Source organism: Pristiophorus japonicus, chromosome 15, assembly GCF_044704955.1.
Source record: "Pristiophorus japonicus isolate sPriJap1 chromosome 15, sPriJap1.hap1, whole genome shotgun sequence".
Classification (NCBI taxonomy): domain Eukaryota; kingdom Metazoa; phylum Chordata; class Chondrichthyes; family Pristiophoridae; genus Pristiophorus; species Pristiophorus japonicus.
The window spans coordinates 14,008,615-14,023,436 of record NC_091991.1 but is presented as its reverse complement, the minus strand read 5'-3'; the positions used below and the strand labels follow the sequence as shown (position 1 = coordinate 14,023,436).

At 50.5% G+C, this 14,822-nt stretch overlaps 1 protein-coding gene across 1 annotated transcript; it reads right to left on the bottom strand.

Annotated features, from left to right (window-relative positions):
* Positions 1–8,850: 8,850 nt before the first annotated feature.
* On the bottom strand, positions 8,851–14,536 carry LOC139281404 (lysoplasmalogenase TMEM86A-like). Its single transcript, XM_070901563.1, has 3 exons — positions 14,453–14,536; positions 12,497–12,686; positions 8,851–9,859 (listed from the first exon to the last, which is right to left on the bottom strand). Exons 2-3 carry the CDS (start codon positions 12,615–12,617, stop codon positions 9,438–9,440), a joined length of 543 nt encoding a protein of 180 aa, XP_070757664.1. The 5' UTR covers positions 12,618–12,686; positions 14,453–14,536; the 3' UTR covers positions 8,851–9,437.
* Positions 14,537–14,822: the final 286 nt, after the last annotated feature.

The following is a 14,822-nucleotide window of genomic DNA, read 5'->3' as shown; positions in this document are numbered from 1 at the left end:
GCAAGGTTCTGTGCTGGGGCCCCAGCTGTTTACATTGTACATTAATGATTTAGACGAGGGGATTAAATGTAGTATCTCCAAATTTGCGGATGACACTAAGTTGGGTGGCAGTGTGAGCTGCGAGGAGGATGCTATGAGGCTGCAGAGTGACTTGGATAGGTTAGGTGAGTGGGCAAATGAATGGCAGATGAAGTATAATGTGGATAAATGTGAGGTTATCCACTTTGGTGGTAAAAACAGAGAGACAGACTATTATCTGAATGGTGACAGATTAGGAAAAGGGAAGGTGCAACGAGGCCTGGGTGTCATGGTACATCAGTCATTGAAGGTTAGCATGCAGGTACAGCAGGCGGTTAAGAAAGCAAATGGCATGTTGGCCTTCATAGCGAGGGGATTTGAGTACAGGGGCAGGGAGGTGTTGCTACAGTTGTACAGGGCTTTGGTGAGGCCACACCTGGAGTATTGTGTACAGTTTTGGTCTCCTAACTTGAGGAAGGACATTCTTGCTATTGAGGGAGTGCAGCGAAGATTCACCAGACTGATTCCCGGGATGGTGGGACTGACCTATCAAGAAAGACTGGATCAACTGGGCTTGTATTCACTGGAGTTCAGAAGAATGAGAGGGGACCTCATAGAAACGTTTAAAATTCTGACGGGTTTAGACCGGTTAGATGCAGGAAGAATGTTCCCAATGTTGGGGAAGTCCAGAACCAGGGGTCACAGTCTAAGGATAAGGGGTAAGCCATTTAGGACTGAGATGAGGAGAAACTTCTTCACCCAGAGAGTGGTGAACCTGTGGAATTCTCTACCACAGAAAGTAGTTGAGGCCAATTCACTAAGTATATTCAAAAGGGAGTTAGATGAAGTCCTTACTACTCGGGGGATCAAGGGGTATGGCGAGAAAGCAAGAAGGGGGTACTGAAGTTTCATGTTCAGCCATGAACTCATTGAATGGTGGTGCAGGCTAGAAGGGCTGAATAGCCTGCTCCTGCACCTATTTTCTATGTTTCTATGTTTCTATGTTTCTATGCCACAAGCAGCCAATACATACAAGCTGCAGAGCAAGTGTTCTCAGGAAGGCAACGGCACTGGTATCGATATCCTGCCCCTGATCGGCTCCTCCTCTCAGGCACCCGATGGCACCAACTGCCATGAGCCTGAAAGAGCAAACTGTGCTAAGGCACAGCCCCCAGACCCCATCGCCACCAAGGCCATACCCGGGAACGAAGGGTCACCTGCAACAGTTCTCCCAAAGGGGACCGGGACCAGCCAGGATCCCAAACCAAACAACGCCCAGGCAAGCGAGTCAGCAGTTCCCTGAGCACTGCTAGACGACAGCTCCTCAGGGAACAGCGACCCAGGACGCAAAGGAAGGACAGGGAGATCACAGGCATCTGTGAACCTGCCCGACGCTAGGAGCAACGGCACAGCCCCGAGAGCAGGCAACTTGAGCCAACCGGGTTCCCACTGCCAGCACTGGGCACCGCGCTGCCACCAGACTACCTGGACACCATCCAGCAGTTTTGGAACTATCTTGTCCTTGCACACCGGTTACCGATCCCCAGTACGTATCAATAATGTATCTCACCAGTCGAATGTACTTGCCTCACAACTGAACCACAAATGTAATGCAAACTTTCTTTTCTGGATTTGAATGTATATGAATGTAATGAGCCTCCGGCATAATCTATACGTGGGGGGGAGGTGGAGAGAATGGAATGATCATGGACACACACAAACAGAAACCACCAGCACTCTACTGCCAACGAAACACCAACCACTCAGCCAAGATAGAAACGACCCACCAAGGGTCAACCAGATAGAGCTAAGCCCAGAGCACAGTCAATGCAGAGGTGATTTACACTAAAGGCTTGGGGGAGAGTGATGTCATGTATCCTACATGGTTACTGCTTGTGCTCTTACAAGGTGTGCCACCAGAGGGCACCGCTGTGGGAGTCTTGCAGGCCTAGTATAAAATGCAGGCTACCAGGTGTGATCCTCACTCTGGAGTTATCAATAAAGGACTAAGGTCACTACAGTTCAAGTGCAACACATTGCCTCGTGGAGTCATTATCAGAGCATCTAAAGACATAACAGGTTAATGGACAGAAAAAAAGAGTAGGAATAAACAGGACTTTTTCGGGTTGGTCGGCTGTAACTAGTGCCGCAAGAATCGGTGCTGAGGCCTCAGCTATTTGCCATCTATGTAAGTGACTTAGATGAAGCGGTCCAATGCAATGTATCCAAGTTTGCTGATGATACAAAGTTGATTGGAAATGTAAGCTGTGAGGAGGACGTAAAGAGGCTGCAGAGAGATATAGACAGGTTGGCTGAGTGAGCAAGAACACGGCAAATGGAATACAATGTGGGGAAATGTGAAGTTATCCACATTGGTAGGAAAAACAAAAAAGCAGAATATTGTTGAATGGTGAGAGATTAGGAAATGTTGGTGTTCAGAGGGACTTGGTTGTCCTTGTACATGAATCACAGAAAGTTAACATGCAGGTACAGCAAGCAATTAGGAAAGCGAATGGTATGTTAGCTTTTGTTACAAAGGGCTTTGAGTATAAGAGTAAGGCAGTCTTACTGCAATTATACAGGAAATTGGTGAGGCCACATCTGGAGTTTTGTGTACAGTTCTACTGTGTACAGCCAAATGGCCTTCTCCTGCTCCTATTTCCTATTTCTTACGTTCTAGTCTCTTTACCTAAGGAAATATATACTTGCCTTAGAGGGAGTGCAACGAAGGTTCACTAGACTGGTTCCTGGGATGAGGGGATTGCCCTATGAGGAGAGATTGAGTAGACTAGGCCGATATTCCCTAGAGTTTAGAAGAATGAGAGGTGATCTAATTGAAATATATAACATTCTTAAGGGGCTTGACAGGGTTAATGCTGAGAAAATGTTTCCCCTTGCTGGGGAATCTAGAACATGGGAGTCACAGTCTCAGAATAAGGGGTCGGACATTTAGGACTGAGATGAGAAATTTCTTCACTCAGAGGCTTGTGAATTTTTGGAATTCTCTACCCCAGAGAACTGTGGATGCTCAGCTGTTGAGTATATTCAAGACAGGTCAATACATTTTGGGGAATTAAGGAATATGGGGATACTGCAGGAACGTTATTGTTGAAAGTGGGGTTGAGGTAGAAGATCAGCCATGATCTTGATGAATGGCGGAGCAGGCTCGAGGGGCCGAATGACCTACTCCTGCTTCTAATTCTTGTCAGGAGTGTGATGGAATACTCTCCACTTGCCTGGATGAGTGCAGCTCCAACAGCAGCACCTCCCAAACCCGCGACCTCTACCACCTAGAAGGACAAGGGCAGCAGGTGTATGGGAACACCCTCTCCTCCAAGTCACGCATCATCCTGACTTGGAAATATATCGCTGTTCCTTCATTGTCGCTGGGTCAAAATCCTGGAACTCCCTCCCTAACAACACTGTGGGAGCACCTTCACCACACGGACTGTAGCGGTTCAAGAAGGCGGCTCACCACCACCTTCTCGAGGGCAATTAGGGATGGGCAATAAATGCCGGTTTTCCAGCAATGTCCACATCCCAGGAACGAATAAATAAAAATATTTGATTTTAGGTCCCCTGTGTGTCCTCCAAACATGTTGAAAACCTGAAACTCTCCTCGCGCCAACAGGAGATTTTAAAATAAATGAGTAGCTTTCAAAACATCAGGCCTAACACAAAACCAACCATGTGTCCTCCCCAGTCTCTTTCTCCCCCAGCCTCTCTCTCTCCCCAAGCTTCTCTCTCCCCGAACCTCTCTCTCTCCCTCCCCCCAGCCTCTCTCTCCCCCCAGCCTCTCTCTCTCTCCCCCAGCCTCTCTCTCTCTCCCATCCTCCCTCTCTCCCCAAGCCTCTCTCTCCCCCCAGCCTCTCTCTCTCCCCAAGCCTCTCTCTCTCCCCAAGCCTCTCTCTCTCCCCCAGCCTCTCTCTCTCTCCCCCAGCCTCTCTCTCTCTCCCCCAGCCTCTCTCTCTCTCCCCAAGCCTCTTTCTCTCCCCAAGCCTCTCTCTCTCTGCCCAGCCTCTCTCCCTGCCCCCAGCCTCTCTCTCCCCCCAGCCTCTCTCTCTCTCTCTCCCCCCAGGCTCTCTCTCTCCCACCAGCCTCTCTCTCTCTCCCACCAGCCTCTCTCTCTCCCCCTAGCCTCTCTCTCTCCCCCCAGTCTCTCGTTCTCCCCCCCCCAGCTGCTCTCTCTCTTCCCCACCGCCCTCCCCAGTCCCTCTCGCTCCCCAGTCTCTCTCTTCCCTCCCCCCTAGCTGCTCTCTCTCTCCCCCAGTCTCTCTCTCTCTCCCCCCAGCCTCTCTCTCCCCCCAGCCTCTCTCTCTCCCTCCAGTCTCTCTCTCTCTCCCTCCAGTCTCTCTCTCTCTCTCCCCCCAGCCTCTCTCTCTCTCCCTCCAGTCTCTCTCTCTCTCTCCCCCCAGTCTCTCTCTCTCCCACCAGCCTCTCTTTCTCCTACCAGCCGCTCTCTCTCTCTGGGGGTGGGGCTTGTCACCTGTCTGTCAAAAAAAGTGCAGCCCAAATAATTACATTGTGAGTTATACTGACATTTCAGCATATCCGGGGGACCATCCATCATAGGCAGTCCCTCGAAATCAAGAAAGATTTGCTTCCACTCTAAAAGTGAGTTCTCAGGTGACTGTACAGTCCAATATGGGAATTACAGTCTCTGTCATAGGTGGGATAGACAGTGGTTGAAGGAAGGGGTGGGTGGGACTGGTTTGCCGCACGATCCTTCTGCTGCCTGCGCTTGGTTTCTGCATGCTCTCAGCGACGTGACTCGAGGTGCTCAGTGCCCTCCCGGATGCTCTTCCTCCACTTAGGGTGGTCTTTGGCCAGGGACTCCCAGGTGTCAGTGGGGATGTTGCACTTTATCAGGGAGGCTTTGAGGGTGTCCTTGAAACGTTTCCTCTGCTCACCTGGGGATCGCTTGCCGAGTAGGAGTTCGGAGTAGAGCGCTTGCTTTGGGAGTCTCGTGTTGGGCATGTGAACAATGTGGCCCGCCCAACGGAGCTGGTTGAGTGTGGTCAATGCTTCGATGCTGGGGATGTTGGCCTGATCGAGAACACTGACGTTGGTGCATCTATCCTCCCAGGGGCTTTGCAGGATCTTGCGGAGACATCGTTGGTGGTATTTCTCCAGCGATTTGAGGTGTCTGCTGTATATGGTCCACGTCTCTGAGCTATACAAGAGGGCGGGTATCATTACAGCCCTGTAGACCATAAGCTTGGTGCCAGATTTGAGAGCCTGGTCTTCGAACACTCTCTTCCTCAGGCGACCGAAGGCTGCGCTGGAGCGCTGGAGCACTGGAGACGGTGTTGGACCTCGTCGTCGATGTCTGCCCTTGCTGATAGTAGGCTCCCAAGGTTTGGAAAGTGTCCACATTGTCCAAGGCCGCGCGTGGATTTTGATGACCGGGGGGGCAGTGCTGTGTGGCGGGGTCAGGTTATTGGAGGACCTTTGTCTTATGGATGTTTAGTGTAAGACCCATGCTTTCGTACACCTCGGTGAAGATGTTGACAATGGCTTGGAGTTCAGCCTCAATGTGTGCAGATGCAAGTGTCGTCCGCGTACTGTACATAAGAACATAAGAATTAGGAGCAGGAGTAGGCCATACAGCCCCTCGAGCCTGCTCTGCCATCTAATACAAACATGGCTGATCTGATCATGGACTCAGCTCCACTTCCCTGCCCGCTCCCCATAACCCCTTATCCCTGTATCATTTAAGAAACTGTCTATTCAATGTCCCAGCTTCCACAGCTCTCTGAGACAGCAAATTCCACAGAACCACAACCCTCTGAGAGAAGAAATTTCTCCTCATCTCAGTTTTAAATTGGCGGCCCCTTATTCTAAGATTATGCCCCCTAGTTCTAGTCTCCCCCATCAGTGGAACCATCCTCTCTGCATCAACCCTGTCAAGCCCCCTCATAATCTTATACGATTCGATAAGATCACCTCTCATTCTTCTGAATTCTAATGAGTAGAGGCCCAACCTACTCAACCTTTCCTCATAAGTCAACCCCCTCATCTCCGGAATTAACCTTGTGAACCTTCTCTGAACTGCCTCCAAAGCAAGTATATTCTTTCGTAAATATGGAAACCAAAACTGCACGCAGTATTCCAGGTGTGGCCTCACCAATACCCTGTACAACTGTAGCAAGACGTCCTTGCTTTTGTACTCCATGCACAAGTACCCCCCAGGTCCTGCTGTACTGCAGCACTTTGCAATCTTTCTCCATTTAAATAATAACTTGCTCTTTGATTTTTTTCTGCCAAAGTGCATGACCTCACACTTTCCAACATTATACTCCATCTGCCAAATTTTACCCACTCACTTAGCCTGTCTATGTCCTTTTGCAAATTTTTTGAGTCCTCCACACACATTGCTTTTCTTCCCATCTTTGTATCATCAGCAAACTTGGCTACGTTACACTCAGTCCCTTCCTCCAAGTCATTAATATAGACTGTAAATAGTTGGGGTCCCACCACTGTAGTTCGATGACAGAGGTTGGGACGACCTTGGATCTAGCCTGGAGGCGACGCAGGTTGAACAGGTTCCCACTGGTTCTAAAGTTTAGTTCCACTCCAGTAGGGAGCTTGTTGAGTGTGAGATGGAGCATTGCAGTGAGGAAGATCGAGAGGGTTGGCGCAATGACGCAGCCCTGCTTGACCCCGTTGCGGACGTGGATTGGGTCTGTGGTGGATTCATTGGTTAGGATCACGGCTTGCATGTCATCGAGGAACAGATGGAGGATGGCAACAAACTTTTGGGGGCAGCCGAAACGGAGGAGGATGCTCACAGTTGACAGTGTCACAGGCCTTTGTGAGGTCAAAGGCGGCCATGTACAAGGGTTGGTGCTGTTCCCTGCATTTCTCTTGTAGTTGTCGCGCAGTGAAGATCATGTCCATTGTACCCCTTAGTGGATGGAATCTGCACTGTGACTCTGGGAGGAGCTCTTCAGCCACAGGGAAAAGACAATTGAGGAGCATTCTAACGATGAATTTCTCAGTGGCCGACAGCAGGGAGATTCCTCTGTGGTTGCCGCAGTCGGACTTGTCCCCTTTTTGAAAGATGGTCACGATTATGGCATCTCTGAGATCTCCAGACATGCTCTCCTCCTTCCAGATAAGAGGGATAAGGTCATGCATTCGTGCCAATAGTGCCTCTCCGCCATACTTTAGTGCCTCAGCAAGAATTCCATCTGCTCGTGATGCCTTATTGTTCTTGAGCTAATGGATGGCCTTTTCTACCTCGTGCAGGGCTGGGGTTTTGCTAAGATGGTGGCGGGTAGCATGCTGTGGGATGGAGTCAAGGACACTCATATCAAAGGCAGAGTCTTGATTAAGAAGATCTTCGAAGTGCTCCTTCCAGCGGGCCCTGACTGCCTCAGTGTCCTTAATGAGTGCCTCTCCATTCTTGGCTTGCAGTGGGGTGGGGCCTTGGGTGCTTGGGCTGTAGGTGGACTTGACTGGACACATTTGCACTGAAGGTTGGGGAAGCCCATATCTCACACCGCATCATGAGCAAGGAAGTTATCAATCACTGGTTACACCAGCTGGTTCCTGACCACTGCATACTTCCCTCCAGTCTGAAAAACAACCGTTTACCACTAATTTCTGTCTAACTGAACTCATGGTTTACTCAACTCCCAACAGCATACAATTCTCGCGGGACTCAAACTCCACGAGTATCAATCCTAGAAAACAACTGCAACTTCACCACAAAGGCAGTTGGACTAAGATAATACTTGGAGTTAAATCACTAAGTCAAGTTTAATTTCATGAAATGAATCTTACATCCATTTAGCCCATTATGCCTGTGCTGGCTCTTTGAAAGAGCTATCCCATTAGTCCCATTTCCCCTGCTCTTTCCCCATAGACTTCCAAATGTTTCCCCTTCAAAGTATTTATTCTATTCCCTTTTGAAGGTTATTATTGAATCTGCTTCTACTGTCCTTTCAGGCAGCGCGTTCCAGATTACAACAATTGGTTCCTGACCACTGCATACTTCCCTCCAGTCTGAAAAACAACCATTTACCACTAATTTCTGCTTTCAATCCCTTAACCAATGTCTTTCCCCACAGCCACTGTCCTTTTAATCCTCTTTAATTTCACTGACAACTCTATTATGTGGCACTATATCAAAGGCCATTTGAAAGTCCATTAACCGCAGTACCCACATCAATTCGCTCTGTAACTTCATAAAGAACTCAATAAGTGAGTCAATCACAATTTGCCTTTAACAAATCCAGCCAATGGGTGTGGAGACTGACGTCCACCGGGTCTGAGACTGACGTCCATCGGATGTGGAATCAGGGTCTGGGGGGGTTTACCAGGGGCTGGGGGGATTGTGAGGGGGGTGATTGCGAGGGACTGGGAGGGTTACATGGGTGGGATTGGGAGGGGGGGATTGTAAAGGGCTGGGAGGGTTACGGGGGGGGATTGTGAGGGGCTGGGGGGGGGATTGCGAGGGGCTGAGGGGGTTACAAGGGGGGGGATTGTGAGGGAGTGGATTACGAGGGGTTGGGGGGGTTACTTGGGAGGGGGATTGCGAGGGGGAGATTGTGAGGGGCGGGGGGGGTTTACATGGGGGGGATTGGGAAGGAGATTGCAAGGGGGTGATTGTGAGGGGCTGGGGGGTTACGGGGGGGGGCTGGGGGGTTATGGGGGGGGTTACGGGGGGTTGAGGGGCGTGGGTGTCGGATGTGGCAACAGGCAGTTGTATTTTAAAAGGATTTTTTCTCTGCTTTATCTTATTGCAATGATTGAAATGGTGACGCACATAAATGATTAATTTCTCCCCACACTTTATTATCGAATATCACTCCAAACTCGGTGCTTTTTATTTTGCCAGATCGGGTCGAGCAGGTTATCGCATCGTTGTCTACGCCGTGGATAGGTTCAGATTTCTGGGGTGCTCCATCGCAAGTCAAACACTTGCTCAAACTTCCATTCCAGCTATTGGATAAAATGGTCGAATCAAAGGCATATGGGCCCAAGGCGGGGCGATGGAGTTAGGTCGCAGATCAGCCATGATCTCATTGAATGGCCGAGCAGGCTCGAGGGGCTGAATGGATGACTTCAGCAGATGAAGATCCACATTCCTGGCTGTTGCCAACAATATAACCAGAGGTTGTGGAGGGCAAGAGCCTGTGTGTGTGGGGATGGCCCAAACCTCATGTTATCGGCTGGGGGAAGGAAGCACCATTTGGGAACATCCTGTGACCTGTGACCTCTGTGTGATCAGTCTGATGACCCTCAGCCGCGGGTCAAACAGGAGTGAATGTTGGTGTGGAGGTGGAGGGGGACGGCCCTTGGGAGGGGAGGGACTCCAGTGGCGTGTCTTTGGGAGAAGGGCAGGGGGAGACAAGTGACAAAAATAGGACCAAACTTTAAAATGAATAAAAGTTTTGTGTTAATGAAAGGGCCTATGTGACAGACAGGGCGATGAAGAGCTGTCCTGCATAGTAGGAGGAACTCACAAGGTACGCATGGTGAGGGACCGGGAATGAAAATAAGCGATCTGACAGGACAGTGTCGGACATGGCAAGTATGATAGTCCCGAACAGACCAAGCAAGCTGTTGCGGTGGTTCCGCCGACACCAAGCCACTGCTCTCCAGATCATCAGCACGAGTGGCACAGTGTACGCATAGGACACAGCCTGGGGCAGACCGTGAACTCCCGGAGACGCGAAGTAATACACGGACAACATCACGAGGAACATGATCCCACCCAGGTACAGATTGTCCCTCTTCAGCCCAAACGCTGCACTGTACAGAAGGTACGCGATCGCAAAACAGCTGAAACTCGGAATTAAGTAGCGGTCTTCGAAGAGATAGAACAGTTCCCCTGCAAGGCAAAAGTGAAGAGTTAAAACTCATCGTGTGGCAGAGTTACAATCAGACTTTATTCACTCACTGTTGGGATTGACCCTGAGGTACAGCTGTTCACAACCTCAGGATGGCCTAAAGCGTTTTACAGCCAATTAGCTACTTTTGAAATGTAATCACTGTTGTAATGCAGGACACACAGCAGCCAATTTGTGCACAGCAAGCTCCCACAAATAGCAATGTGATAATACTAGATCAGCCGTGATCTTATTGAATGGCGGACCAGGCTCAAAGAGCCGTATTGCCTACTCCTGCTCCGATTTCTTATGTTCTTAAAGACCAGATTAACTGGTTTAGTGATGTTGGTTGAGGGATAAATATTGGCCTCAGGATACCGGGAAAACTCCCCTGCTCTTCTTTGAAATAGTGCCACGGGATCTTTTACCTTCACCTGAGAGAGCAGACTCAGATAACGTCTCATCCATAGGAAGGCACTCCCACCGTACTGCCCTCCGACAGTGCAACGCTCCCTCAGTACTGCCCCTCCGACAGTGCGGTGCTCTCTCAGTACTGCCCCTCTGACAGGGCGGTGCTCCCTCAGTACTGCACCTCCGACAGTGCGGTGCTCTCTCAGTACTGCCCCTCTGACAGGGCGGTGCTCCCTCAGTACTGCCCCTCCGACAGTGCGGTGCTCTCTCAGTACTGCCCCTCTGACAGGGCGGTGCTCCCTCAGTACTGCCCCTCCGACAGTGCGGTGCTCTCTCAGTACTGCCCCTCTGACAGGGCGGTGCTCCCTCAGTACTGCCCCTCCGACAGTGCAGCGCTCTCTCAGTACTGCCCCCTTTCAGTGCGGCGCTCTCTCAGTACTGCCCCTCCGAGAGTGCAATGCTCCCTCAGTACTGATTCTCTGACAGGGCGGTGCTCCCTCAGTACTGCCCCTCCTACAGTGCAGCTCTCCCTCAGATCTGTACCTCCGACAGTGTAGCTCTCCCTCAGTACTGCCCCTCCGACAATGCAGCACTCCCGCAGTACTGCCCCTCCAAAAGTGCAGCGCTCCCTCAGTACTGCCCCTCCAACAGTGCAGTGCTCCCTCAGTACTGCCCCTCCGACAGTGTGGTGCTCCCTCAGTACTGCCCATCTGGCACTGAGAGTGTCAACTTGGCTTCTGGCTCAAGTCTCTGGAGAGGGATTTTAACCCACAACCTTCTGCTCGGAGCTATCATTGTTCTGAGTGAATCTCAAACTATCGATTTATGTTTTAACTCAGACTTTTCAAGGATTTTACATTAAAATCAGAACGACAATGGGATTTATCATTTTAACAATAGGGAGCTGACAAACCAATGACAAAGGGTCTGTGTGAATTGGCCATTGAACGAGACTGAGAAATAAACAGTGAGAATCATCATCATCATAGGCAGTCCCTCAGAATCGAGGAAGACTTGCTTCCACCCTTAAAATGAGTTCTTAGATGACTGAACAGTCCAATACGAGAGCCACAGTCTCTGTCACAGGTGGGACAGATAGTCGTTAAGGGAAAGGGTGGGTGGGACAGATTTGCCGCACGCTCTTTCCGCTGCCTGCGCTTGATTTCTGCATGCTCTCGGCGACGAGACTCGAGGTGCTCAGCGCCCTCATGGATGCACTTCCTCCACTTAGGGCGGTCTTTGGCCAGGGACACCCAGGTGTCAGTGGGGATGTTGCACTTTATCAGGGAGGCTTTGACAGTGTCCTTGAAACGTTTCCTCTGCTCACCTTCGGCTCGCTTGCCGTGAAGGAGTTCCGAGTAGAGTGCTTGCTTTGGGAATCTTGTGTCAGGCATGCGAACAATGTGGCCTGCCCAGCGGAGCTGATCAAGTGTGGTCAGTGCTTCAATGCTGTGGCCTAGTCAAGGACGCGAATGTTGGTGCATCTGTCCTCCCAGGGGATTTGTAGGATCGTTGGTGGTATTTCTCCAGTGACTTGAGGTGTCTACTGTACATAGTCCAGCCAGGACATTGTCCACGTACTGTAGCTCGACAATAGAGGTTGGGGTGGTCTTGGACCTGGCCTGGAGACGGCGAAGGTTGAACAGGTTCCCACTGGTTCTGTAGTTTAGTTCCACTCCAGCGGGGAGCTTGTTGACTGTGAGGTGGAGCATGGCAGCAAGGAATATGGCAGTGAGAATATAAAGTATCTGGCCTGGAACTGCCTTTGCAGTTCCTAACAGCTGTAACTTTGTCAGAGGATCAGTAAATCCCGGAGACAGGGACAGACTCACCTGCTGTTTCCACTGATCTTCTGCCAAAGATGTGGCAAAAAAGCAGGAGAATTGATGGGATCGCTCTTTCAGAGAGCCGGCACAGGCACGATGGATGGGCTGTAAGATTCGATCAACCCTGTGGAAGTTCTGCCCCTATGGACCTAGACTCCAGGACAGGAGGGGATCTGAGGATGTTGATGGTTGACTCACTCAAACCAACAGCACAGAATGTGGCCGGAAAGCAAACCAGATATTGGGATGTAGAGCGAGAGAGTTACAAAGGCCAGGAGCGGATAATGACTCTCACACCTGGAGTACTGGGCACAGTTCTGGGCACCCTGACACCTGGAGTATTGGACAGTCATTTTGCGGGCTCTGAGTTAAAGTGAAATGTCACCGTTTCTGGTTGCTTACCTGCAGTGGCAAAGCTCAGTCCCGCCATCACTCTACGAGAGAACACAGTTTTTTGCTTGGTCACCAGGAGTGCGCCGATAAGGATGAGGATTGGCAAACAGTTGAGGAACAACGCCAACATGCCTGGGGGGTATTTGGATACTCCATACTCGTATCTCACAATTAGGGCCAGAGTAAAGGGGAACACCAACTGTAGTCAAAGAGCAAATCGTCAGTACAAAGCTCGACAATCCAAACACTGACATCAAACTACCATCTACTGGGTGATCTCAGGGCACAATGACTACTCCCCATGTGTGGGGGTCTGTGACTCCCCGTGTGTGGGGGGTCTCAGTGACTCCCCATGTGTGTGGGGGTCCCAGTGACTCCCCATGTGTGGGGGTCCCAGTGACTCCCTGTATGTGGGGGTCCCAGTGGCTCCCTGTGTGTGGGGGTCCCAGTGACTCCCCGTGTGTGGGGTTCTGTGACTCTCCGTGTGTAGGGGTCCAGTGACTCCCCATGTGTGGGGGTCTGTGGCTCCCCGTGTGTGGGGGGTCTCTCAGTGACTCTGTGCACAGTTCTCGTTCCCATTATAGAAAGGACATTAAAGCCACAGAGAGCGGACTGTGGATTCACCAGGATGGGGAATTATAGTTAATGAGGAGAGACTGGAAATACTGAGACTCTCCCACTGGAGCAGAGAGGCTAAGGGTTTGGGGGTTTTGGGATTTGAAATTTTGGGGCTTTGGGTTATGAGGTATTGGGGTTTGGGTTTTAGGGGGTTGGGGTTTGGGGATTTGAGACTCTGGAGAACATCAAATCTTCGGACAAAAGCAAAATACTGCGGATGCTGAAATCTGTAATAAAACAGAAAATGCTGGAAATCTCAGCAGGTCAGGCAGCATCTGTGGAGAGGAAGCAGAGTTAACGATTCGGGTCGATGATCCTTCGTCAGATCTTCATCAAATCTTAAAACTGGGTCCCAAAGGGAAAATTAACTTCTTGAATCCTATTTTGAGCACGGAAAGGGACGGAGGGAATTCTCTCCCCAAAGTCCTTTGTTCGGTGTCAAACTGAGCTCAGTGAATTGCTGCATAATCTCCGGTATAGTGAGCAACCCAGGGCAGTGTGAGTTCCGGCATCGCCGCTTGGAGCGCTCACTGGCATCGCCACCTTCGCAAACAGGCATTTCTCGGGGTAAAACTGTCATTGAGAATACCCCCTGCAGTCGGGTCACTGACCCCTGACCCCAACTTAAACCTGACCCCAACTCTAACCCCTGACCCTAACCCTAATCCGTGACCCAAACCCTTGCTTCACACTCATAGGTAGCTGAGTATTTTCTCAATTCCTTGCCTGGATCAGTTAGCGGGAATATAATTACCCATTTTCAGTAAATGATCGGAAAAAATATCCCATTCCTGCTGTGAGCAAACACCCCGTTCCTGCTGGGAACAAACACCCCATTCCTGGTGGGACTAACCACCCGTTCCTGCTGGGAATAACCACCCCGTTCCTGCTGGGAATAACCACCCCATTCCTGTTGGGAATAACCACCCCGTTCCTGCTGGGAACAAACACCCCATTCCTGTTGGGAATAACCACCCCGTTCCTGCTGGGAACAAACACCCCATTCCTGCTGGCAATAACCACCCCGTTCCTGCTGGGAGCGGCGATGTTTCTGAGCGTGGAGACCAATCGCTGTCCCGGCCACAGACCAATAGTCACCTTGAAATGTCCCATGATGTACGGGTCGCAACTCTTCCCTTTATCCCAGTTCACAGGTCAACGCCGAAAGAACAGTTTCCATAGTAACAGTGATAAAGATGTAACACCAGTAACTCATGACTTGTGATGGTCAGCGAGCTTTAAGGTTAGATTTTGAATTAGTTAAAACGTAACTTGTTCATTGTTTACAGATAATGTGATGCACATTTATCTCATCACGTCAGAGGAAGGGCCAATACAGCGCGTTACCTTGCGTCGCGTCCGCTCTCACTCTATCTATTTTGGATCCTAGATGGTTTCCTGAAGTCACTTAACAGTCCACGCCACATTTACTCATGATCACTCTTTGTGTTGTCTGCGCACACATACCCACCAATGCCTTCAGCTACCTGGCCCCACGCACTGAAATCCCCTCCCACTCCTCCTTCAAGCCCACCTCTTGACCAAGTTTTCGGTTGCTCCCAATCTCTCTTGGCCTTGATGTCCCTTTTTTTGTTACATGTCGGAAGCACTTTGCGATCTTTGTCTACAACGAGGTGCTGAAGGAGAGACGAGCGCGTACAGAAGTTGGGCATGGAGTTTGGAGATACTTCCGAAACACACAAGCTGGCGCCATTTG